Raw genomic sequence first — 25,077 nt, forward strand, 5'->3', positions numbered from 1 at the left:
GCAGGTTCCGCAGGGAAGGATGGAGCTAGATTGATCTCCCTGATTGTGTGTCGTCTGACCGCTATCTGATCGTCCGATTTGCCAAGGCGACGACATCCCAACCGCATCTAACCGTCGATACCGGAGCACGCGGAAGCGAGCGAATAGTAGGTAACGCTGTACACGTAGAGGATCACGTGATTGCCTGCTTCTTCGCTAACCCCGTGCAATCCCATTTGCTCGTGTCAGGAATCGTCCGAAGACCACTGCCAACTGCCAGATAGGCGTCTCCCAAAAACAGATCACTCTCGGTAGCGGTACGAGAATACGCATCGGCGACTTCAGATATGGCGACATGATTTCGCGACACTGTAGATGTAGCTATTCCGAGAACCGAACAGCCAATGATAGGTGCAGGATTTAGAAACCAGCCAGCTCGATAGGCAGACATCCCAACGCAGTATCCTCCGGAAGCCTTCGTCGTCGATCTTGTCGGCTCCTCTTTGCTCCTCTCTCCGCACAGCATTCGATGATAGCACCCGAGATTACGGATATACCCCGTACTGTTTTAGGGCCTGTTTACCTGCACTTTGACTATTTTTTTCCATTCCCGGCCAATTCCACGTTTTACTAGCAGTTGGCTGACAAATTTGGAATCGCGAGGGAAGCCCAAAGAGGGGTGTTTACTAGACCGTTTTTTCTCGCTTCCGACCTCGATTTACGTAAACGCGTAAGATGTCGACTTCACCTATCGACATGATAACAATCGACGTTCTAGACGATGTAGACAACTATGAAACACTGCTACAACGTTCTAAATAGCATGTACAACATCGTGGGGACCTCTAGTTTCACCCTCCAAGTTAGCCATATCGATATTTATATCTAGTTCGTTCTCTAGACCTCGAAAACGCGAAAACTTATGGAGTCCGACAGCGTGAGCGACCGATCAACAATAACGAGCTCAGAGGTATCCGAAATCGACTCTTCTGAGGAACAAACAGCCATAATAGAAGCTCGAAACGCTCGTAATAGGTCCCTACAACGTATATACTTCACCGCAGCGTTTGTCGCCGCCATCGAACACGCCAAACGAGTTCCCCGGCCGATCGTTACCGACAACGCTCGAGCTCGATATAAGATCGACTTATGGACCTCAGGACATCCAGAGGTCTGCTGGGATGCTACAGGCATGTACACAGCCGCCTTCCGACACCTCACGCAAGAGCTCGAAGACCTAGACCTCGTAACGTCGACGATAAACGTATCGGCCCAAATAAAGATAGGGATAACGTGCTGGATGTTACGTCGACGAGCCAGCGATCGTACGCTACGAGATGTGTTCCAGTACTCCTTAAGAACCATCCACCTGTACGTAGAAGTCACCTACAGGCCCCCCACCACCGCCAACGAACGTCACCGACCCACCACCACCGTTTTATAGGCTCATCAACGAGGTACTTCAAGCGATTTACGATCCCTCGTTCTACGATCGATATGTCGTTCAAGATACACCTCAGACCCTCCCTACCGACGCAGAAGTCCTTGAACGAGACGGCTACGGGCCTCTACTATCATCAGCTATGGGTGCTATCGACGGCACCCTCGTACAGGCGTATCCACCGGCTGCGGAGCGAAAGGCATATCGAACGCGAAAACACGGCGTGTCTATGAACGTTCTAGCCTGTTGTCGATTCGATATGCTATTCACCTACGTTCTAGCCGGATGGGAGGGGTCTAGACATGACGGCAGAGTATATCAAGACGCCCTTACGGAGGGTTTGAAGGTACCGGAGGGGTATTACTACCTCGCTGACGCCGGCTTTACGATGGACGAAAACCTCATCATACCCTATCGAAATACACGATACCACTTACAAGAATGGAATTCAGCACCTAATGGGTGAGTCCCCCAGCCAAACGGTGCCCACTCGCACCGTCAGCGAACGGTACATTCATAGATTTACATCATCGCTGGGTATCCGTTTTTTCAGTCGAAATCCTCGAACATATCAAGAACTCTTTAACTATCGGCACTCGTCGGCTCGTACGACTATAGAACGAGCGTTCGGAGTCGTCAAACGTAGATATCCAGTGAGTTCTAGCCAGCTCAGCCGTTGTTGATGACGTCGACGGTATTCGCTGACTCGACATCGACGATATCGACCTAGATACTCGCTTACGGAACGTATTACCCCATCGATACGCAGGTCGTGATGATCTACGTCTGCTTCTGCCTTAACAACTTCATCGCCATTCACTGTAACGACATAGAGAGGTTCGAAGACGTCGGTGACGATGTCGATGACGTAGAACGACGAGAACGAGAGGAAGACGCGGACGGAGGGGTCGATCGAGACGAAGCGGTGATTCTCATGGAGTCGAGACGCGATGCGATAGCGAGAGAGATGTGGAACGACTACAACGGTGGGAACAGGCCGAGACGACGTAGGGGAAGGCCTAGAAGAAGGTGATGTAGTTGTTGTATCAGTAGATCGTTCGGTTGTCTCGTAACATCGCGATTTGAAACGGTCGAACGAGATCACCCACCTCCCGTTCGATCTATCGAAACCCCTACCAAACACCCTCCGTTTGTCGACGTTGGCGACGTTCTACCCCCATCTCCCTCTCTCTTTCCTGTTCTAGTATGCGTTCCACATAGAATTCGAGGAAGTCGTCGGGTACAGAGAGGAAGGCCGTCGCCTCGAGAGGTCGTTTGATGAAGTAATAGTTCAAACGGTTCCGGTCGACGTGATCGAGTTTCAGTATCGCTGCAGCCTCGGTGACCTTCTCGAACGTCAAACGATGAGCCGACGCAGCCTGAGAGGCCTGTTCGTTGAGCGTAGCCATCTCCTGATGAATTAACGTCAACGAATCGTTCGAATCGGCATAAGCAGAGGTGCGAGACCGTTTTTTCCTCGATTTGGGGGCCTTCGACGGTGTTGTTTGGCTCGTTCTGCCCGTACGTTGTTTCAGAACAGAATAGGGTATATACAGCAGCGAAACGAACACTTACTCGGCCTCAGAACCACCCTCGTCGTCGTCGTCAGCGTCGTCTTCCCTCTCGACCGTTTTTCTCTTGTTTTTCGCTTTGTTTTTGGCTCCACGAGGTGTTTGTTTATGAGGGGTCGCTACGTGAGCCCCAGTCGCACAACGACCGATCTGAGTGATGGAGAAGAGGTCGTATAGGTCCCACTTCTTATGCCTCCATCGAAACATCAGTCTGTTCAGTTTAGTCTATAGTAATGAACGTTTGAAATCGATGTCGATGTGGAGTTCGAAGGTTCGCGTCGTTTGTTGTTCCGGAGGCAAAATCGAGTATCGGAAGCATATTCACACGCATGTCGACGTCGTAAGCACATGTCAACCTTCATCAATTCCATCTTCGTCGATCAAATACGTCGATAGCTCACCGTAGACGTTCGGAAATCCTCCCAGACCTGTTCAGGAGCCGTAGCCCATCCGTTCACAGGATCCCAGCCTAAGCCAGAGTCGGTTGCAAGCTTGTACAGCGGCTCGAAGTAGTCGGAACGCAACTTCACAGGAGTATCGTAAGCACCGATCGATATACGTTCGAACGTCTACTATACCTTTTGATAACGGCTCATACACGACTTGATGTTCTTCTCGCCACCCTGAGACCTTATCGCATTCACCGCAGTCGCCACCTCACCCCACGTCTTCTCGTTGAAGCCGTTATCGCCAGCCGTACCGTTTTGAACCGCTTTCACCAGGATTTCCGTCATCAGTCGATCGTCGGCTTCCAACCACTTGGCGTTGAATTGCAGGGAACTACTAGCAGGTTCTGCCTGACTCGGGGAAGGCGCTGGAGCACCAAATCCGATACCGTAGCCGTTCGGAACTTGCGAAATCACCGACGTCGACCTCCAATCGCGTATATCGCCTTCGCTACCTTCAAACGGTCGATCGTACCTCGTTTCAACTCGCTGCTGGGTCGACGTAAACGGTGAAGGGGTGGAGAGGTGTCTGAAACGTTCCTCTTGCGAACTAGGTGCTACGGCTCGCGATATCGACGAAACGGACGACGGAGGACCCATACTACCGTTCATCGACGGCGTTGGCGGCAGGGTCATCGGGAACCGTGGCTGTTGGGCTGCAGGGGTTCCGTACGCTGGTACGCCCTGCGAGGAGGACCCAGACGGCCCGTTCGGAGGGGTTTGAAAGTCAGAGGGAGTCCTAGACATCGTAAGTTGACGATTTTACGAAAACGACGAGAAGAGCGCTATATTGAAATCGAATGTCGACTACTCCTTGTCAAGGGCCGTTCAACCACAAACTACTAGCGACGCACAGCCAAAGTCTGGTTTGCCAGCCCTTACGAAAGAGTCGAAGTTCCTCTCGTAACAATATGCCCAAAATCGAGCCAATAATTACGAGATTTATTCTTACGTGAACTCGGTGATTAAAATGGGCTGGCGGCCGCTAGTAAATGAGTTTTTGCCTCCACTTTACGGCAGAACTACTGAAAAAACGGAAAAATCGATTCTCGCCGACCGTTAGTAAACAGGCCCTTATCTCCCGCGGATGCGTGCTTTTCTCGGCCCCACTCCACAACAGATGAGGACCGGACCGCGAAATCCGCGAGGTGTGTCGTCTGACCGTCTGATCGTCTGACCAAAGAGATAGCATCCGTTACGTCCACCAAAACCTAGCTCGAGCGTGCATCCACCGGGTATCGTGCTGTATCAGGATACAGCGTGGGCGATTGAGGTTTCACGTGGGTCCTTCAAACCTCCACTCGGCAGATCGGCAGGGTGGTCCGTCCGAGAAGTGTTCTTGTCGACTTGATGATCTGCAATCTCGTTGCATGGGCGAGAAACGTTATCGTACATCGTCGGCATCGAGCTCCAACGTTCAAGATCCTGGATTTCGACGATCTATGTCCCTATCGCTATCACTATCAAGATAGTTCGTGGATCGTGTGTCACATGTTGCGATGTCGCTTGATCGCTTGTTGAGTGGATCGTGATCGCGGGACTTGCCAGAATCCATATCGAACGCGCAATCTCGCACTCGCACGATCCCACGGAGTGTTCTTCGTTGCATCTTGGAGCGACATCTTGCTGGCAGCGATGCTGTATCGAAATTCGCTTGAGACTTGAGGATGATCCGACGTGTCTTTGCTCATCTTCCTAACATCGGAGCATGCTCTTCCCTACTGTCCTGCTTCGCGTACTCATCCTCAGCGGAACATCGATGTCGATTTCGTCTCTCGTCCAGAGCCTTCTCTCCCGATGAGGTCGTAGACGTCCTTTATGCACCTTCAAGTTCCCCTCATATCTCCTGTGTCTGGCTGCTCGACCTGTCCATCATGTCAAAACACATCGTCTACCTTATTATCAGTCGTACAGATCTCCTGTTCGGGACGTTTGAGCGATCGAGGGGGTACTCACCGTAAATGGTTCCACGTGGTAGTCTTGTCCCGAAGAGAGACTGCTCCCGGTCAACGCCTCTTCCTCTGCACATGCTCCCGTTGGCAAATCTGAAACCAGGTATCGAGTATCATATCCTCCTGTGACTCTATGCTTCTTCCTTTGAACACCTTCACGTCGAGGCATGTTACGTCGACAGTAGAGTTCGAGATATGTTAAAGCTAAATAACGAGCAGAATGGTAACGTCAGTAATGCTTGCGGAAGCCTCGTCACCTGGAATTCGCTTACAGGTTGTCACACTTGGAACGTGTATTAGCGTGTCCATTCCGAGGCGGTCTTCAAACCGGAACAGCTCGAATTTACCACAGGTTAAGCGGAATACTAGTCATGCTAGTTAGAACGTAGAACAGTCGATTCACATTTCGAAGGGAGCTTCGAATATGCTCATTCGGAAGCGGAAAAGCATCCGATGATCCCTCGTCACATCGTCATCGAAGTCCAGTACTTCAACCTCGTACCTCGTGTACATCATCATCGGCCATCGGTATAGCTGAACGACTGAGGTAAGGTAAGAACGTACAGCAAATCTACCTCTAAAGCCTTATCACCTCTACCTCGTCAAACGTTCACTATTCTGCAAGGCTTGAGGTGAGTTTGCTCGCAAGGTTTACCTCACTCCTATTATCACTCCCTCTGCCCCGCTGATCGCTGCTCGCTGATTGCTGATCTAGTGCAAGAGACTCTTCTTTACCTGGATCTAGAAACTTCACATACCACCGGTCTAGAGCATAGTTGCTGCAAAAGATCACCTCCAGCGGAGAACTCCTGCGAACGGTTACCGAAATCATATCAAGCTGCATAGTGTATGTGACGATACGCCATTTCTCGACACGTATTCTCGATCAGTATCCATGTATATGCACTAACGCCATAACCTTCTACACATGCAGAAGCCTCGTGGCTTCTCACAAACCTGTCCGACATACGACATCTACTACCATACTTCAACGAAGGACGTGAGCACAGTTGTCCCGATGCATCATCTTCACTACGATTTCCCACTTATCGCTGATCGACTTCGATCAGATTTGAAGGAACGTCATGGGTAATTCGAACTCCAAGGAACAAGTCTCCCAAGACAACGATGAGAACGAGGCGGGCGAGTCTTTGACTAGCGGGTGGACCTGCCTGTTACGACGATATCTGATCACTGATTTGCGGCTCTGTCTTTTCTTCTTAGGACACACCGCCGGACCCCCCTTCATTTTCGAGTACCGCTTCGAGCCCAACGACGATGTTGCTACGGTCCGAGAAGCTCGAGAATTTATGATGGGCGGGTCTTATAGAGTCTGTCTTGTCACTATGGGAAAGACAGCGGTCTGACCTTCATATGTTTCACGATCAGGATGGGCCGAAGACTTGATCAAGAGGCACCACCAGGTTGATGTACCAAAGGGTGGACTACAGGAGCTTTTCGAACGCCTCAACCTGCACCAACAACAGTTGCTCGCCGAATCTGAAGAGAATTCGGTAGATGAGATCGCTGTTGAGAGTAGGCTGCTGGTCTTCACGATCAGTGCTGCTTACTGGCTTCGATCGACCAAGGAGCTTCCGGATGCTGTCGAAGCGGCAAGGCTCATTCTGCTCCACGGCGAAGATGACGGATTTTACCATGCACAGAACATCAGCGAGCATATGGATCAGATGGATTTCGGTCGTGAGGCAGAACTAGTCGACTTTCTTGCTTGTTGGGGGGATTGGGTGAATCAAGGCCCTTGATGTATACGTCCTGCTGCAGATACTGATGGCGGGTCTATCTACCTTCATAGGAGGCGAGGCGTATTCAAGCGGGAATCGACTATATCGCTCAACGTCCCCCTGGCCGAACCGCTTCTGGAGCTGGTAGCGGATTCCTCAAAGATACGCTCACTGGTAACTCTATGAGGGAATCCGCCTCCTCGTCATTCCCCCCCGTCCAGACCGCCTTTCCCGAGAACGATACCTCCGGACAGATTCGTCTCCTCACCGCCTCGTCGAGCCCGATGGATTTGGGTCAACTCGACGTTGAAAGCGAGATGGACAAGATCCAATCCGCCATCGCAAGGGCTCGACGACAGGACAAGTTCAACATCTGTAATCTGGCAAACTGCCGAATCCGACAGCTCGTCGAGACGATCGACGCTCACAAGCCTACCATCGTTCACATCAGTGGGCACGGAAACGAAAGGTCTCTTCTTTCAGGACGACTCTGGCCGAGCCGTCGAGGTCGAGAAGGAGAGGTTGGAAGGTATGATCAGGGACGCGCACGATCACGGGCAACTCAAAGCGCTCTTCCTCAACGCTTGCTTCAGCGCCCACGACACCTATACCACGTTCGCTCAAATCGGGGTTTGCGTCATCGCTATTCAGCAACCCGTCGAAGATGACGCGGCGATCTTTTTCGCCAAGGAGTTCTATGGAAAGTTGGCCGAAGGGTTGACGTTCCGTGTGGCCTTCGACAGAGCGAAGAATACGACCAGGGCGGCATATTCGCGAACCGCTATCAACCCTGACTTCTATGAGAGGTAGCCACACGGCTATGTCCATCGGTTTCAGCCACTGGTCTGGTAAGGGGAGTAGCGCCCGTAAACGAAACCTCGGTCTAACACATCTCTGTGTCAATTCCAATCTCCGAAAGTCACAGGATAATGCGGTCTCCATCTTATCCTCGAAGCTTTACCCGTCCTTCTCGGCTCTCAGTATTCACTTTCTCCTTCCGCCTTACGTCTCGATCCACCACAACCTTTCTGAAGGCCATATGACAGGCATGGAGTCGGAAGAGGCCCGCCAAATTTCTGAAGACACGCGAGAATTCCGCAGTGGCTTACATTTCAGCCTGGATCCCCGCCATCATCGACCAAGGTCTCAACGCAAGGCCTTTCGACTTGACAATATCATTTCCGGCCTGGATGCGAGTATAAAGCAGCTCGAAGAATTCCTTGATGACGAGGTCAATCAGGAACTTATCAAGAACGTGGCTAAGATGATACCATACCTTGAAGACCGATCCTTAGGTACGATCCTCCTTCTGTGCTCGGCTCAAACATGTCCAATATCGTGATGTCTTTTGTGCACGCTCGTGGAGCGCAGCGCTGTTGGGATCCAACGGCGGGTCGCCTGCAAATACCCGTTCAAAGGTCCCGTTCGTTCGGGGAAGTCAAGGACTTGATACTCCGGTCGAAGGTTTGTATCACAGAGCGACAGGGCTGAGTGTCACGCCGCAGGTCGCTAAGGGCGTTCTTCGGTCGTAGGGTCTAAGGTTCTAGGCGGATCGCAGGTGTCAACGCACGAACGGAGGCTAGTCCTACGTAGAACATACTGGTACCCTACGGTGGTACCTTTTAGATTTACGATGTAATGCCTGAACGATTGAATCAGATAGTGCTTTCTTCAAATCCGCGCCCGCACGTTTCAAGTGGCTGTGCAAGCGCGGTATCAAACAAAGACATCGTGGTTCCACGTGGAGGCGGGTCTGTCAGAAGAAGATATAAGATCTTAGCGGGACGTCTGCACATCGTCACAGATGACTGTAATCTCCGTCACGGTATCTTAGCTCAGTCCAAGGCTTCACTTCATACATCCCTCGCCATTTATCGTCGTCGAGCCACCTCGCCATGATCCACATCTCCGCGCTACACGGTAACCTGATCCTCGCCGCCATCGGTCGAATCGCCGTTAGATACCCAAACGAACTGGCCATCGGGTCCATGTCATACGGACAGCTCGCCTCGAACGTCCTGAGTTCAGCTTCCAACCTGCTCAGCGTCTCTTTGCCGGAAGGCATGCTGGGAGGCTACGACCTCGAGGAGGAAACGGTCATCATGCCGGGTCTCGGACTGGATGCCAAAGTCGTAGGCCTACTGGCTACATGGGCTGCCGGAGGCATCGGTACATCGAGCGACCATCCCGGGGAATTAGACAGTCCGGACCTGCCTCTGGTGTTCTACGATCCATCGACCTCGTTGGGCGGCGAAGCGCACCATCCCTACAGGCTAGCCGAGCTGGAGCTGCATGACGTTCGACCCCGACGGGAGGGTGATGAGACGGTCTACGTGGACAATACGCAAGTCGCCTCCTGGCTCGCCGAGCTGGAACTGACCGACCTCGAGCGCAAGGCGTATGTCGTCGAAAATTCTTTACAGGGCGTAGGTATCTTTTCTTTCTTCTTCCCCTTACTGTTTCCCTCAACAGCCCCAGCTTGGGACCCGTGACTCTCGCTGATGTCGAACGATCGTTTGGATATAATGTAACACAGGTCGATACCCAAGAAGCCCAGGTTCCCATCGAAGCCGAGCGCATTACCCTAACTCACCGTCAAGTCGCCTCGCTAGTCTTTGGGATCAACAACAACGACCCGTCACCCGAACAATCTCAGCTCCCGCCCAAGGACCTGGAACTATTTCAGCGGGTAGCTCGATTGCTTCAACAGCCTGGTTCAACGAAATGAGGAGTTGGTGTGATGCAACATGATCACTTGTATTCCATCTATTTCATACCCCCCCGGATCGTTATCATTTCGTCTGTACAACCTGCCTCTCGCTCAAACACACACCCTTCGGCGACCGCTGGTCCATTCAACCCACGCATTTGCGCCTTTCCCCACCCATCCGGATGTCCCCTTCCGACCTGACCTTCTCGCCGTCAAACGATCACTGATCCCACTGACCGGTCTTGAGCTTTTCCACCCACGCCTCGTCCACGGCTTGACGCAGGGACGAGATGGCCTCCTTGGGAGAGGGGGCTTTGAAGACGGACGTCCCTGCGACGATGACGTTGCAGCCTGCGATCGTGGGTTGCGAGAAGCGGGCGATGTTGTTGTCGCCAAGAATATAGGGAGAGGTCAGGGTGAAAGAAAAAAAGATGATTGGTAGTGTATGAGCATGCCGCTATGTGTCTATCTCGATTCTACAAGCCCGATATCGGAGAGAAAGACTCCAAACTCACCGGCCTTGGCACAGTCACACACGTTCCCCGGCCCGACCCCCCCATCCACCTGGATATGCTTCTCCACCCCGTTAAACCTCTTCCTGAGCTCCCTCGCCTTTTCTATACATTCCGGCATGAACTTTTGCCCGCCCGCTCCGGGGTGGACGGTCATGATCAGGATCATATCCGCCGCGTGGAACATCTCGTCGGTGATCGCCGTGGAAGGGGTTTGAGGGGAGATGGCTAGGCCTGCGAGCATGCCGTGGGATTGGATGGATTTGATCACGGGGATCGGCTCGGCTGTGATGTGCCCGAAAGTTATAGGCGGGGTTTGCGCAAGGTGAAACAGCGAGTTTGAAAAGTCGTTAGTCGTTTGTGGCTGCAACGCTGCAACGAGGAAGACAGAGGACTCACGAGCGGCTTCGAGGTGAAAAGTATACAGCTTTCCACCTGCTTTGGCGACATCCGGGACCCACTATCGGTCGTCATAGGCCAGCGTTAGATGACAAAATTAGGTCAGCATAGGAAATCGACTCCCCCGAACCATCTCCTCTCCATGTCCAGAGCGATCTCCATCTCCATCTCCATCTCCAAAATCATCTCCATCTCCACCTCCACAAATCTCCTTCATCTTCTACCCTCACCCCTCACCCTCACCCCAAGACCCAAAAATTTCGACTCACCCGCATAGGCTCAGCGACCATCATATGACAATCCATAAAGATCTCCGGGTTGCCCTTTTTCACCCATTCGAGTAGAGGGGGGCCGAAGGTGATGTTCGGGACGAAGTGGCTGGAGGGGGGTAGTACGTATTTGTGGGAGGTTTGGAGGGAGGGGAGGGGTGAGTGGTTAAAAGGGGGTGGTTTGTGTGTTTGGGTGGGTGGGTAGTTCGGGTGGGTAGTTTGAGTGAAGGGTTGGGTGGTTTGGGTGTGTGTGGTTCGGGTGTGGTGTTGATGAAAAGGGAGGACAGAGGACAGAGGACGGTCAGAAGAGGAGGAGGTAGGGTTGGGAGGTTTGTCGAGGTCCCGCGGAGATATATAATAGGGTGATATGATGGTCGGAGCGATAATTCGAAAGTCGGAGTCGAGTTCGATGAAATAGAAGAAAAGAGGAGAAAAGAGGAGAAGAAGGCAATGACGATGACGATGACGGAGAGAAGAGCAAGAATGAGAGAGAGAGAGAGAGTTTCATCAGCTTCTTCCTCCCTCTTCCAAATCTCCAACCCCATTCCCATTCTCCTGCCCGTCTCCATCCCAAACCCAACCCGCCGAACCGCAAAGAAGCACAACTACGCAACCACGCAAGCAAAGGACTCAAGCTCACCCGTCCATGACGTCCATATGACACCAATCCGCCCCTTCGGACATGATCATCTTGGTCTCGTTCGTGAGTAAGGAGAGGTCCGACTACGAGTTCCCAATCCAATCCCCATGTCGATAGCACGATAACGGTTGGATATCCGTCGAACCAGATTTCACAGGGAGAGAATAGAATGGCAGTGTGATGGAGTGAATAAACAGCGTGTTCTCGGGAGGACCCGAGCCTTGTTCAGTAGCTTACCGCGAGGACAGAGGGAGAGATGATGGCCTTCATTTCCGACATTTCGAAGGAGTGTGTTTCGATCTTGCTGTATGGTATATGTGTCGCTGTAGCTGATAAATATTGAATGGTCGAGGAGAATGAAATGTAAAGCGATATAAGAGCAGGTGAGTGAGTGTAGAGAGGTAGGTTAGGTGGATGAACGTCGGTCCGATGGTGATCGTCGAGTCCGAGCTCAAAAGGGACATCTGTCAGATGAGAGGGAAACGTCATATCTCCCTCGTCTTCCAGCTTCAAGTGACAAGTGACAAGGCTGTAATGTAAGCGACGATCGGGGTCGTGTATGATGATCTCATACGTCGTATACCATGTATTTCTATAATCGTACGTATCCACATTTTTTTATACAGGCCCATCCCTCAGCTGCAGCCGCCTCAATTCAACATTTCTCTCCCCCCTTCTACGAATCCCCCACCCCATCCCACTCTTGCGCCTAATCGGCCCGCTTCCCAACGACCCAATAAGCCTTTCCCCCCGGCCACGTATGCGTCTCGCTCCCTTCTTCCCACACCCAAGGTTTGCCCCCACGCGGGGTCTTGCCGTCCAGGACGAGCTGGTCGTGCGCGATCTTGGCTAGGTAGCGGATCTGCGGGGCGAGACGAAATGGGGAAGGCGACGGCGTCAGGGGGTATGAAAGAAGTCGGTTTTTGGGCAAGTCGTTTGGAGGAGTCCATATTCGACCCAGAGTTTTTGGTAGATCCGAAAACCAGAGCAGAGTCACACGAATAGTTTTTCGGGTTATATCAGCACCCAGCTAAAACATAAAACGCGTATTCTCACACCCAAGAAACGCCTTTTGCAACCCTCTCAACCCCCCCGTCCGAGAAAAAGTCGAGAAAAAACAACTCACGTGTTCAAACTCTCTCGACCGATACGCCGAGACGTACCCATCGAGCACCAGGATGAAGGGTACGATCGGGATCAGGTAGGTGAATATCAGCGTCACTACGCAACGATGATGTGTAACGTGTGTGTGTGTGTGCAAGTGCAAGTGCAAGTGCAAGTGTAAGGGAGATTTGGTTTGTTTTTTTGTCGCACAGACCGGGGTCGGAGTTGGAGTCGGGGGGGTCGAGTGGTGTCCAATTGGATCGAGGCGGATGGAAGAATGAAAAGAGCGACATCCAGAACACACGATGAGAGAGAGAGGGAGAGTAGGATGCCCGGCAAGAAAGGCGAAATCAGCGTCCCGTTTCACCCCGTAACCGAATCGAATCGAGCCCTTTGCTCGCCGAGAACCCCCTACTACTACAATACAATTGCGTTTGCGTGCGAGCGAAAGAGGGACTCACGTAAAGAAGGCCTCAACCAAGGCGTATAGATCCAAGTCAACGGCCAGAGGCCCGTGATCGTCAACAAGCTCCCGAGGTCGAACTTTTGGAGTTCGAAGATGCTGGCGAGCGATGAGAGCGAAGCGAGCGATGAGAGCGAAGCGAGCGATGAGAATGACGCCAAAGGAGAAAAGGGAAGAAAAAAGAAGCAGATGAAGAAGAAGAGAGTGGTTAGCGGTTCGGCTTGAGGGTAACGTAATGTAAGACCTTTCTAGAGCAGGGAGGGGGGAGGGTGGATGTGGTTGTGTGGACGATAGGGCGGTATGGTGCGACACCGGACGAGACTCTGAATCTTGATTTCGGTGTCGATTTCGATGTCGATGTCGGTATGGATATGAATGTTGACGTCCATCTCGGGGCGAGGTGGGAGGATCAGGTTCGGGTGCTCCTTGATCCGAACGTCAACCGTGATGCGATGCGATGTGATCTTCAAGACAAGTCCCAGCCCTTGTTAGGGTCCTTTGAGTCTCAATCCCGGTGATGAGCCTCGAACCTCCCACACCCTCAAAGACACGCATATGCGCATGCGCGAACAAGTGACACACCGCCCACACATCGTCCTGAGAAAAAGAGAGAGAGAAAGAGAAAGAGAGCCAGGACTCACCCGATGCCATCCCCACCCTCCATCGCATCCTTCAAGACCCTGACGGCCATATCTTCGTCGAAATGATGAAACGCCAAGAAGAACGTTCTGAAGTGTCGCTGTCTCTGTCTCTTCGACCGTCGATCACTATGACGATACGACGGTGTATCTTCATTGTCGTTTTTGTTCTTGTTGGTGGTGGTGGTGTTGGAGGTGTTTCCGGTTCTGCGTCTTGTTGTACTGGTACTGGTGCTGGTATTCGTACTAATAGCCCCACCGGAATCCTCCGCCCTCTTGCCCCCCTCACCCCGACCCCGACCTCCCCCACCAACCCCCAACTCGACAAGATCCCTCGGACTATCCGTCGCATCAACCCCCTCCTCTACGTAATACAGAGAGCCGGTTGGACTGTTACGGGCGGCGGTAGACCAGGCGGTAGGGTGTGGGTGGATGTCTGTTAAGATGAATGGGATTGGTTGGAGGGAGGATTTGGTGCGGCGTTGGCTTTTGTAGTACCGAGTTTGGGTACAGAGAGTGTATAGTACAGATAGAGAGATCAGGGGTAAGATCGTAAAGGAGAGTGTTAAGACAAGATCAGTCAGGTCAAGTGAAGTGAAGTGAAGAGAAGAGATCATGGAAGTTTGATGACTTCGAGGACCACGACCAAGAAGACCGCATACTGTAAGAAGCGACTTTTGAGGAGGGGAAGAGGGGAAGGGAGAGAAGACCAGGGGGGACGAGAAGAGAGAGGGACTCACTTCATGATCCTCTCGATCGTCTGGATGGGTCCTCCAGCGCCCGAACAAAAGTCTACTACCGTCATCCCCTCCAGGTCATCCCCACCACCACGATCTCCTCTCTCTTTGCCCTTGCCCGCCCCACCTTTTTTAAAGGCCTCGCGGGGCTCGGCCAGCACCCTCTCCAAAACCCCAACTACCATCTCCGCCGGCGCCCGTCTCTGTAACCCGGGGAACCTGTTCGTCCAAGCCAACGTCAACATGTCTTGGATCGGTTGGCGGATAAAGGCGGGGGTGTAGGGTTGTTCGTGGAACTCGATGAAGCGGCGGCGGGGGGATGGGCGGGGGGGTGGGGGTTCGAGCGTTGTCGTGATCTTAGGGGTTGATGAGGGTGGTGGTGGCATGGTTGGGGAATGAGGTTGGTTGTACGAGGATGTAGAAGAAGGTATGATGAGGTTGTTGGTCGGGGTTGTATCGTCGTTGACGATCGAGTGTGTACAAGTAAGCAAGTAAGCAAATAGTCAAATAGGTAACCAGGTACTTGACCCCCCCCCCCCGACCCCCGAGAGGTCGAGTACGCGTCATCACCCACCCACCCACCTCGTCGTCATCGATCCCGATTAGTAGCTGATTAGTATGTTAGTATGAGAATACTAATGACCTCGCGTCGTCGATTAGTAATCGTTGAGCATTTTCATTAGTATCGTCCCTAAAGGGGGGGGCAGTGCCGATCGATCGAGATCGACCCTCGACACCCGACACCTCCTCGATCCAATTACATGCAAATCTTCATACAACCTCACTCATCCTCTCGACCACAGCGGGTCACCCATCAACTCAAGCTCGAGTGTATACCAACCCGGTTCTCTCACACAAGCTAGCGAGTGATCTCCAAGCAAGTCCGTCCATCCGAACCTGATCTCTGATCTTTCGGCGATCGTATGCGTATGACACCCCGTCCGTCGATCGCGATCTACCGAAAACCAACTATCGCACAATATATATTATAATACCCACCACCGCTTCCACTCGGCTCGACTCACCACTCACCGAACAAGCAAGGTATTCGATCTAGAATCCAAGCAGAATAAATCGACCTGAACCATGACCCGACCACAACCACAACCACAATCTCGATCCGCAACGGGTTCGAGGAAAAAACGAGTCCTCATCATCGGAGCCGGCCCAGTGGGGTCGTTAACAGCCCTCAGTCTGGATAAACGGGGGTGGGAGGTGGAAGTCTGGGAGGGGAGGACGGGTGAGTCGTGTTGGAGGTTGTTTCACTTCTTTTTCTTTTTCGTCGTCGTCGTCGTGGTGGTGGTGGTGGTGGTGGTCGTGGTCGTGATGGTCTACAATAGCAGCGGGGGTTTCGTCCTCGGTTCCCCTTACAACACGAATCGAGATCATCGTGAAACTCGACCTTTCGACCTTTTTTTTTGGAAATCGAGCAGATTAAACGGGTACTGGGACTGATACTTGATCATCATCTTCTCCATCTTCTCCATCTTCTCCACCTCCTCTCACCCTATTCTTCTGAACGTCACCACTCGACACTCAATACTCGACACCCGACACCTCGACCCTGGTCCCACCTCGCCTCGCCTCGCCTCTCATATATAGACCCCCGCGAAGAATCCTCCCACCCCCAAGCTCTCCGCTCGATCAACCTAGCCATCTCGGCCCGTGGGATAACCGCCTTAAAGTCCGTCGACGAGGGTCTGGCAGAGGGGTTGGTGGGGGAGGCGATTCCTATGAGGGGGAGGATGATACATCATAAACATAAACACACGGGTATCGGTTCGAAAGGCAGTAAAGAGGACGGGAGGAGGAAGGAGGAGGTGAGGAGGGAGGCGCAGGCTTATGATCCGAAAGGAGGAGAGGTACGTTTTTGAATTGGGTTTTTTCGACACGGGGATCTAGGTTTTAGGTTCGGGGTGGTGGGACTGATTGTTGATGCTGATCCTGATTCTGCGCTTGTGTTGGGGGGTCTCTGTTATCCTGCTTGGGCGTGATCTCTAATCTCGAAATTCGAATTCGACCTCGACCACCACTTTGACCACCACTTTGACCTCGACCTCGACCTCGACCTCGACCCCGACCTGAACCCCAATCCCCCCCCCCCCCCCCCCCCCCCCAAACCACAGTGCATAAACTCCCTCCCCCGCCCACTCCTCAACCTCCGTCTCATCCAAGCCTTGCCCCCCTCCATAACCTTGCACTTTAGCACCAAACTCTCTCACATCTCCTGGTCCGACTCTACCGCCTATGCCAAACCCAGCGATTCGGACAAGAACGCCGGTGAATCCGTACAGCCCAACGAAGACGAGCGCGACGACACCAACACGCGCAACAAGGAGGCGAGGGGGAAGAAATGCCAGTTCGATCTGGTCGTCGGGTGTGATGGGTCTTGGAGCAAGGTCAGGCAGGAGATGATGCGTGTGGAAAGGGTGGATCTGGCTCAGAGGTATATCGATCATGATTACGTCGAGTTGCATATGCCACCGAAGAGCGAGAGCGAGAGCGAGAGGGAGCGAGAGGGTAAAGGGGGAAAGCCGGCGAGGAAACAGGTCGGGGAGGGAGAGTTCTTGATGGAAGAGAATCACCTGCACATCTGGCCCAGGGAAAAGTTTATGCTCATCGCGCTGCCTAACAAGGTGAGCCCCGACGTCAGGCCCAGCCTTCCCGTCCCGCTGGGACGTTCTTGTTCTGCGCTTCGACTGATACAACCCATTGCGACTTTCTTGCTCCCTGTTCTTTCTCGCTTCGCTCTGCTTGACGGGGCGCATCTTCCATCAGGACGGCTCGTTCACCCTGACCCTCTTTTGCCCGAAAGACAAGCTCGCCGAATTGGACCGCCGGGAAAAGGCCAAGGTGTTCTTCGAGGAACATTTCCCCGACGCGCTCGATTGGGCGGGGGAGGAGAGGTTGTTGAGCGATTTCGAAAAGAACCCGAGGGGCGCTCTGGTCACTATCAACGTGAGTCGAATTGTGCGGATTTGATTTGATATGGAAGGAAGGAGGAAAGTTGACGAGGAGCCTCGGTGGACGCCCGCTGCGCAGGTAAAACCGTCACACCACTTGTCCCCCGCCTCTTCGGCCTCTGTCCTGCTCTTGGGCGACGCCTCGCACTCGATGGTCCCCTTCTACGGCCAAGGTCTGAATTGCGGGCTCGAGGACGTCAGGGTGTTCAACAGCTTGTTGCAAAAGTACGACGTCGGGAACGAGGCCGTCGAAGGGGAACGGGACGAGAGGTTGGTCCAGGCGTTGCGAGAGTATTCAGAGGTCAGGAATGGGGATCTGGAGGCTATCGTTCAGCTCGCTATGGACAACTAGTAAGTTCGAGGTTGATGAGAATTTTCCTTTGAAAAGCTTTGGCTAATCTTTCGCCTTGTCGCCAGCACTGAGATGAGGTCCAAGGTGGTCAGCCCGACATACCACATTCGTCGCGTGCTCGATTCCGTCCTCTCATACCTCATGCCACCTACGTCGAAACGGCCGATCTTGCAAGCCGAAAAATCTCCCGCCAACTCGCCACCCAAGCTGTGTAAAGAGGCTTTCCCTACACCACGGGTCAGCGGATGGAGTTCATTGTACTCGATGGTCACCTTCAGACCGGACGTGAGTTACAAGGAAGCTCTGAGGAAGGAACGTGCGCAGAAGGAGGTGGTTGCAGGTCTGGCTTGGGCGTTGGGCGGGACGGCGGGGGTGTTGGGAACAGCGGGTTTAGCTTGGGGTGCGCTGCAGGCCAAGAGGTATCTGGAGAGGCGTTGATCGAGGGTCGAGTATAGAAGGACGCGATGTATGTTGATCGTTTCATGTCATAGTTCCGAGATGCCATCAAGCAAGTTCGACGAGAGGGTTCACTTTAGGCTCTCTGGTCGTTCCGTCATGATAGATGGAGGATCTGGGAACGACATGAAGACACATGAAGACTCGGGTATGAGAGCTGGCAACGCCATGTTCGCACAGGTAAGATTCAACTCATGCTCGAAACCCTCTCGTTGCAAGGCACCAGCGGATGTCGAAGTCGATTCTCGTAGCCTTTCGACAGGCTGTTTGAGGTCGGATCGTTTCAGACCACGAGCCAAGGGTTAGTGGATCGAACGGGGTGCAGTGATTCGGGGCGCGAGGATACCTCTCGTCGATAAGGGACGTGACGTGCTTTTCGATCGATGTCGTCTGAAAGCAACTTCACATCGGCCAAACGAAAGACACATTCGTGTAAATCGACTTGTGGGCAAGTCCGGGCAGATGTCGTCGACTTTTGACCGGACGGGAGGTTCAGGTCGGCGATGGCGTGATCGCGACATTTTGGCGCTACAGAGTATGGCGCGACTCTTATCGCTTCCGCCACGTTCTGAATGGGACAGGACAACTTTGAAACTGTCTCGTCGTATCGCATCAGCGTCGGGACAAAATGCTTGACTCGGCTCGCAGAATGGTCTCATCGTCAGCTATCACGGCACCGCGTTTGAATGTGACGAAATCGGCTGTCGAAAGCTTCCCATTTTAAGATGGTACAGGTCAAGGTTTCGGCATAAAAGCTCGATCAGATCGTAGTCTCGCTTGTTGGCTGGACGTACCTGTGAGATTCAACAGCAAGCAACATCGCATCAACATCCCACGATGTCCCCCTCAAGCCCTTCATCCGCTAGCGTTTCCAGCAAGGAAGACCATCTCGATGAGCCGGAACGTTTGCCTACCGAACAAACCCCGGAGAAGCGCGTCTTTTACAGGACGACGTTCTTTGCGGCGACCGTTCTGGGGTTATGTAACTTTGCTGCACCGGGAATCTGGGGTGAATCCGGATACGCCTACGGGGTTCAGTTCTCTTTTTGTCTATCCCGCTGACAGCGACCCTTTTTCAGGCGCCATGAACTCTCTCGGAGCTGGAGGCGCGCAATCCCCCTGGCTCGTCAACGGAGCCAACGCCCTGACTTTCGGGCTCATGGTCGTCACTGCCACCTTGACCCCGGTACTCATCAGATTTCTCGGCGTCAAATGGTCGCTCTTCTTCGGAGCGGCAGGTTATGCGCCATACGCCGCCGCGCTCTATTGCAATATCGTAAGATCAACCCTGCCACCATCAGCCTTGCAGATGGCTAACCTGCGCTCTACGTTCTGATCAGTCATTCGGCACGAAATGGTTCGTCCTGTTCGGGGCTGCGCTGTGTGGTATCTCCGCTGGAGTGTTCTGGGCTGTAAGTTGGAGTCCGCGCAAAGTCGGTTGAACAATCTCGTCTCATCAATGCGCTATCCAGGTCGAAGCCGCGGTAGCATTGTCTTATCCCGAACCCAAGAATCAGGGTCGTCACCTCGGCTGGTGGATGACGTTCAGGGTCGCAGGACCCGTTTTGGGAGGAGCCATCAAGTCAGTCGGGGCTCAAACCAGACCCACAGACATGTTGTTACAAGACTGACACGTATCGTATTCTAGCCTCGGCATCAACTCTCAAAATAGCCAGCGAGGCAGTGTCAACCCAAAGGTTAGCGGGATTGGCGCAAGGGTGAATCGTAACCCTAACTCACCGATGTCTTGCAGGTCTACCTCGCTTTCATAGCGATTCAAGCTATCGGCCCGCTGGTTGCCCTTTTATTGCCCGCTCCTAGCAAGGTCCAGCGAACGGATGGTCTCAAGGTCATTCTTCACGTCGATACCCCTATCGGACAGGAAGTCAAAGAGACTCTCAAGCTGTTTGCGAGCAAGCGGGTGAGCGGGAATTCGATATGACACTGACGCAAAAACATACTAACAAGGCATCGACAGTTCCTGTTGATCGTGCCCCTGATCTGCCAAGCCGTCTTCAACGAGAGTTTCACCGGGACCTACCTGACGCTATACTTCAGCGTGCGAGCGCGTGCTTTGGGATCTTTCTTGGGCGCTATCATGTCCATGATCGCCGGTAACCTTCTCGGAGTGAGTCCAAACCGTTTGTTCCTGTCACTCGATACAGAATGTTTCGGCTGATCACCTCGATCTGTGTACTGTAGGCATTCCTCGATCGCAAAAACATCTCGCTGAAAACTCGCGCCCGATTGGCTTTCGGAGGTATCATGACGTTGCAAGGAGCTTGGTGGATATGGTCTACCATCATCCAGGTCAGCCCCTATTCCCTTGAGAATCGGGCGAAAAACCCTTGTTGACATAACGAATTGATTGCAGTCCCAGTTCAAGAGGCAAGAAACCCTGCTCGACTGGTCGGACAGCGGGTTCGGCAGGGGGTTCGCGCTATACCTGTTCATCGTCGTGGGGTTCCAACTGAACTACATGTACCTTTACTTCTTGGTTGGAAATCGTGAGTTACCGGTTTCTGGTCCCTTCGAGTACGGCGTGGCTTATACTACGGGCCTCATTCTAGTTGTACAAAAGCCTGTCGACATCATCAGAATCGCAGGACTCCTTCGTGCCACGGAATCCGCCGTACGTATCCCGAAGCCTTCGACTGATATCGAGCAGGCGTACTGACACTGTCACTCATACAGGCTCAAGCAGTAGCATACGGTACCAACGCCATCGAGAGCCTCGGCACGGTTGGATCGTCTGCCATCAACTTTGGTTTGTGGGGGATTTCGGTCATCCCTGCGTGGTTCGTCATTCGCAAGATCGGTATCGAGTACTTTGGGAGGGTGGCCCTCGAGGCAGAAGCGGCGGCGATTCTCGAAGGAGAGACTACGGTTGACCCGCAGAGCGAAAAGTCGCCTCGCATCTGATATGGCGAGAAGAAATAGGCAATGCCTCTGTTGAGAAGGATGCTTTAGGTTGGTAGGCAGGTTTAAAATTAGGGTTCCGATGAATGATTATTGTCAAATAGAGTAGAATGTCGTATCATGCCGAAAAATTGTCTTGCAAGACGACGGGGGGCCGTCTGGAACAGTAGACCTGTCGAGCTCGAGATATCGTGCCACAAGATACCGGCCCTTGTTAGTGCGAGTTGACGCCAGTCACGACCTGTCGTTGAAGGATGAAATGCAGCGCAAGTACCACATACGCAGGAAGACATGTGTTTCGATGCCCATGGCACTGTATTCATAAAGCACAAATATTCCAACCCAAAGTTATATTTACGCGACCACCCTCTGCCTTTTGACTACAACTTCTTCCGCCTCGACCTGAGCCGTCTTTCGCTTTCGCAAGACTCGCAGGACAGGTACAGGTTCGGCCACGGGAGGTGTGACGGGTTCTTCCATGGACAAGATCAACTTGTGGCCTCCGATGCCTTTCCCAGCTCGTAATCGTTCCAAGCCGGCTTGGATTCCGGTTAGACCTCCGGGTAACACGTTGTACCGGGCAGGTTTGATCTTTCCTTCCAGTAAAAGGCGATGGAACGTATCCAGCAGTGGGAGAGAAAAGTCGGAATGGCCATAGAAGGTGGTGGAGAAGCTGATACGAGGGAGTTCGACCTGACGGACGGCGTCGGTAGCAGAGTCGGTGGATTTCGGGAAGCCGGCTAGAGCGACGAGCCGAGCGGAATTGGAGGATACGTCGATGCTGTGTTTCTTGCGCCACGAGGTAGATCCCTTGAGTACCTGATGACAGAGTATAGCGGTCTCCGAGCCTACATTGTCGATCGCAAGTGTCACCTAAAGAAGGTATGATCCCATCAGTAAAACGTTCGCCTACAGTCTGTTTCGTGTGCACACTCACGTCATCTCCCGTGGCCTGCCTGATCTGCTCTATCAACTCTCTGGGCTCGGTCCAGCGGTCGAGTATCACTTCGGCTCCTAAAGAACGGACGTATTCGTGATTGACGGGAGAGGCCGCGCAGATGATCCTAAATCCGAGCAGACGAGCTAGCTGGATCAGGTAGATTCCCGTGATCCCAGCTCCTCCCCAGATCAGAATCCAAGGGCGCTCCAATTTCGATATCGGCTCGGCCTCTTTCAGGAGGTCATTCAGGTCGAACTTGAGCGTCCGGAAAAGGACGACTCCGGCGGTAATCAGACCCGTCCCCAGCGTCGCCGCCTGCAAGTCGGATACGTTGTCGGGGGTATGACCGAGTTCGGCTTGATCGTGCAAAGAGTATTCTTGGAATGCGCCGGTATAGGCCTTTCCGGAGTTTGCGCAGAACCAGACCTGAGGGATTGGTCGTTTCAGGATGACAGGTGGGTGTGCACGAAGACTTTGATGTAGCGACTCACGCGATCTCCCTCTTTGAAACGGGTTACTTGCGTTCCCACTTGAACGACCACCCCAGCGCCGTCCCGGCCGATGACTTTTGGGTCGGTGGTGATCCCAAATTTGTAGGCCACCGACTGCCAGTCGAATGGGTTTAGCCCAATGTGAGTTGTCTTGACCAGGACTTGGTCGACCGATGGGGACGGTACCGGATGGGCGGCCGTGAACTGCCAAGTTTCCTGTCCTGGTTCGGCAAGCCTGGTCAAGACAGCACGCTGAGCGATAGGAACGGTCATGACTCTTGTTTCTCGAGAGCTTGATTTTGGTTGTATAGTGCAGCGAATCGCAATGGGTTCGTGTCGCTCTTGACTGCTGCTGATCGATTGAGTGTCTTGCAGGTCGGTGCAGCATATTCGCGTTGAACGCCGATTTTCCCCCAATCCCGCCCACGTTATCAGAACTCAGCATTCAATCTATGTGCAACCTCACGGACCGATATTGGACGATGTGAGATGTCGAGATGTCGTTGAATGGTGTTTCCCCAGATCTGATAACGCCGGGTGAGATTGGTCAATCGTCTTGACCAGGATCACACCATCGATACTTCCGCGTGGCGTTTCCTCTCGGCAACGAGTGTGAACAAGCGCGCGAGCACGTCAGCGGTGGCGCCGATGATGAAACCAGACGGATGCAACAACGTTCGGCGATCACGTCTTGCAGCTAGCGTTGATGTCCGAAGTGATGCGAAGGGGTATATAGTCGATACAACGGTAGGTAACATACTTCCCCACCGCCACAGGCTTACGATACCTTCAAATCCGTACATGATCCAAGCTTCAATATTTCGCCCACCTGCAATCATGCCCATCGCAACTCCCCGCCCTCTCACTCAAGGTCAAAGCGATGTCTCCCTCGACCTCGTACAGCCGTACAGCAACTTTCCTCTCAAGGTCACCGGACCGACCGTATGGAAGGCCGAAGACTTCCGCTCCAAGCCGGATCTTTGGAAGAAGCAGTGGTCGGCCGAACAGATTCGCGATTTGGAGCAGGCGTATGATCGTTTCAAGGAGAGTGGCAAGCCGATCACGGCGATCACCAAGGTAAGCTTGTTTGAACAGGAGAGAAAGCCTGAGGTCGAGATGCGATATTGACGCGATGACCTGGTCTCTGCTGCAGGAAACCTTCCCGCTTTCCAACGAGATTGCCGAGTTTCTTGCGGACATCCGATCACAGATCGTCGATGGACAGGGATTCATCTTGATCGAAGGGTTACCCGTAGAGAGCTGGGAGGTGGAGAAATCCACGGCTCTTTACCTTGCTATCGGTACGCATTTCGGGAACACCCTCAGTCAAAACGGGAAGGGACACGTTCTTGGCCACGTCAAGGACTTGGGCAACGACCCGACCCAGATCGATAGGGTGCGAATCTACTCGTGAGTTTCAGTTCGGCTTGCCTTTTCAGCTTCATCTCCTGATCTGTCCGTACATCTCGCAGCACCGCCGCCCGTCAATTCTTCCACACCGATGCGGCCGATATCGTCGGACTGCTCTGTCTGCACAAGGCCAAGGAGGGTGGCGAGTCCGACGTCGTCTCGGCCCACAACCTCTGGAACGTCTTGCAAGCCGAACGACCCGATATTGCCGAGATCTTGACCCAGCCGATCTGGTACTTTGACCGTAAAGGTGAAGTCTCAAAGGGTCAAAATGGTTGGGTGCAGAAGGCCGTGAGTCGGTCGATCGGGCGAGAACTGGCGGATAGATCTGTTCGAGCTGACCTCGATGTCGGTGCCTCGTTTCAGGTCTTCTACTTTCACGACGGCAAGGTCTTGTCCAACTACGACCCTTACTTTGTCAGGTCGATCGGACGTCACGTCGAGGCTGGCTTGATCCCGGGCTTGTCGGAAAAGCAGAAAGAGGCGATCGAAGTGTTTGAACAGACCGCTCAGCGATTGTCCTTGCACATGGTACTAAAGGTCGGGGACATCCAGTTCGTGGCAGATAGTACGTGACGTGATGCGTTCGGGTTGATCATGCACAGGATGCGGATGGCTGATAAATCTTGCCCCTTTTCTATTCAGCCCATGTCTTCCACGCAAGGACGGCATACACCGACTATGCTGCTCCGGCCCCTCGTCGTCATCTCTTGCGATTGTGGCTGGCGACTCCCGAAAGCCAAGGAGGTTGGAAGAGGCCGTTCCCGGATAGCGCTCATGACAAGCGGGGAGGGATCCAGGTCAACGATCAGGCCGAGACTTGCCCGTTAGATGCCGAATAGAATAGAGCTTGGAACGTGTTTGGATCGTTGTATAGCCAAGTGTCTTTTGGTGAAATGCCGCAATGTCGGAAATGAATTTGAAGTTGCGATGCGAGTCGTGT

The 25,077-nt window shown here is 53.1% G+C and overlaps 9 protein-coding genes across 9 annotated transcripts; 5 read left to right on the plus strand and 4 right to left on the minus strand.

Annotated features, from left to right (window-relative positions):
* Positions 1 to 2,553: 2,553 nt before the first annotated feature.
* Positions 2,554 to 4,184, minus strand: HD553DRAFT_343787 (uncharacterized protein; the record flags this gene model as incomplete). The annotated part of the gene is made up of 4 exons (XM_046182910.1): positions 2,554 to 2,935; positions 2,996 to 3,177; positions 3,393 to 3,515; positions 3,570 to 4,184. 4 exons carry the CDS (start codon positions 4,182 to 4,184, stop codon positions 2,554 to 2,556), a joined length of 1,302 nt encoding a protein of 433 aa, XP_046035299.1.
* A 2,290-nt stretch (positions 4,185 to 6,474) lies between these two features.
* HD553DRAFT_343788 (uncharacterized protein) lies at positions 6,475 to 7,941 on the plus strand (the record flags this gene model as incomplete). Its single annotated transcript, XM_046182911.1, has 4 exons — positions 6,475 to 6,720; positions 6,841 to 7,134; positions 7,203 to 7,506; positions 7,583 to 7,941. The coding sequence occupies 4 exons, from the start codon at positions 6,475 to 6,477 to the stop codon at positions 7,939 to 7,941; spliced, it is 1,203 nt and encodes a 400-aa protein (XP_046035300.1).
* Positions 7,942 to 8,960: 1,019 nt separating this feature from the next.
* On the plus strand, positions 8,961 to 9,872 carry HD553DRAFT_314790 (uncharacterized protein). Its single transcript, XM_046180393.1, has 2 exons — positions 8,961 to 9,557; positions 9,668 to 9,872. The coding sequence occupies exons 1-2, from the start codon at positions 9,027 to 9,029 to the stop codon at positions 9,857 to 9,859; spliced, it is 723 nt and encodes a 240-aa protein (XP_046035301.1). The 5' UTR covers positions 8,961 to 9,026; the 3' UTR covers positions 9,860 to 9,872.
* Positions 9,873 to 12,271, minus strand: HD553DRAFT_314792 (uncharacterized protein). Its single transcript, XM_046180394.1, has 6 exons — positions 11,899 to 12,271; positions 11,662 to 11,744; positions 11,022 to 11,130; positions 10,753 to 10,813; positions 10,357 to 10,638; positions 9,873 to 10,192 (listed from the first exon to the last, which is right to left on the minus strand). Exons 1-6 carry the CDS (start codon positions 12,148 to 12,150, stop codon positions 10,062 to 10,064), a joined length of 918 nt encoding a protein of 305 aa, XP_046035302.1. The 5' UTR covers positions 12,151 to 12,271; the 3' UTR covers positions 9,873 to 10,061.
* HD553DRAFT_351293 (uncharacterized protein) lies at positions 12,237 to 15,059 on the minus strand. Its single transcript, XM_046183602.1, has 5 exons — positions 14,607 to 15,059; positions 13,870 to 14,256; positions 13,227 to 13,327; positions 12,788 to 12,882; positions 12,237 to 12,523 (listed from the first exon to the last, which is right to left on the minus strand). The coding sequence occupies exons 1-5, from the start codon at positions 14,987 to 14,989 to the stop codon at positions 12,371 to 12,373; spliced, it is 1,119 nt and encodes a 372-aa protein (XP_046035303.1). The 5' UTR covers positions 14,990 to 15,059; the 3' UTR covers positions 12,237 to 12,370.
* A 216-nt stretch (positions 15,060 to 15,275) lies between these two features.
* HD553DRAFT_286611 (uncharacterized protein) lies at positions 15,276 to 18,638 on the plus strand. The gene is made up of 6 exons (XM_046178263.1): positions 15,276 to 15,843; positions 16,206 to 16,465; positions 16,730 to 17,239; positions 17,382 to 17,561; positions 17,646 to 17,917; positions 17,984 to 18,638. The coding sequence occupies exons 1-6, from the start codon at positions 15,690 to 15,692 to the stop codon at positions 18,354 to 18,356; spliced, it is 1,749 nt and encodes a 582-aa protein (XP_046035304.1). The 5' UTR covers positions 15,276 to 15,689; the 3' UTR covers positions 18,357 to 18,638.
* Positions 18,639 to 19,187: 549 nt separating this feature from the next.
* On the plus strand, positions 19,188 to 21,399 carry HD553DRAFT_351295 (DUF895 domain membrane protein). The gene is made up of 11 exons (XM_046183603.1): positions 19,188 to 19,383; positions 19,454 to 19,650; positions 19,715 to 19,786; positions 19,847 to 19,956; positions 20,023 to 20,071; positions 20,128 to 20,295; positions 20,353 to 20,502; positions 20,577 to 20,684; positions 20,749 to 20,881; positions 20,945 to 21,006; positions 21,069 to 21,399. The coding sequence occupies exons 1-11, from the start codon at positions 19,212 to 19,214 to the stop codon at positions 21,294 to 21,296; spliced, it is 1,449 nt and encodes a 482-aa protein (XP_046035305.1). The 5' UTR covers positions 19,188 to 19,211; the 3' UTR covers positions 21,297 to 21,399.
* Positions 21,400 to 21,603: 204 nt separating this feature from the next.
* HD553DRAFT_358636 (chaperonin 10-like protein) lies at positions 21,604 to 23,063 on the minus strand. The gene is made up of 3 exons (XM_046183916.1): positions 22,725 to 23,063; positions 22,231 to 22,659; positions 21,604 to 22,166 (listed from the first exon to the last, which is right to left on the minus strand). The coding sequence occupies exons 1-3, from the start codon at positions 22,995 to 22,997 to the stop codon at positions 21,648 to 21,650; spliced, it is 1,221 nt and encodes a 406-aa protein (XP_046035306.1). The 5' UTR covers positions 22,998 to 23,063; the 3' UTR covers positions 21,604 to 21,647.
* Positions 23,064 to 23,561: 498 nt separating this feature from the next.
* On the plus strand, positions 23,562 to 24,976 carry HD553DRAFT_274404 (uncharacterized protein; the record flags this gene model as incomplete). The annotated part of the gene is made up of 5 exons (XM_046177864.1): positions 23,562 to 23,801; positions 23,878 to 24,134; positions 24,197 to 24,425; positions 24,501 to 24,702; positions 24,780 to 24,976. 5 exons carry the CDS (start codon positions 23,562 to 23,564, stop codon positions 24,974 to 24,976), a joined length of 1,125 nt encoding a protein of 374 aa, XP_046035307.1.
* Positions 24,977 to 25,077: the final 101 nt, after the last annotated feature.

The sequence above is a fragment of the Filobasidium floriforme genome, assembly GCF_021052385.1.
Source record: "Filobasidium floriforme strain CBS 6241 chromosome Unknown HD553scaffold_16, whole genome shotgun sequence".
Classification (NCBI taxonomy): domain Eukaryota; kingdom Fungi; phylum Basidiomycota; class Tremellomycetes; order Filobasidiales; family Filobasidiaceae; genus Filobasidium; species Filobasidium floriforme.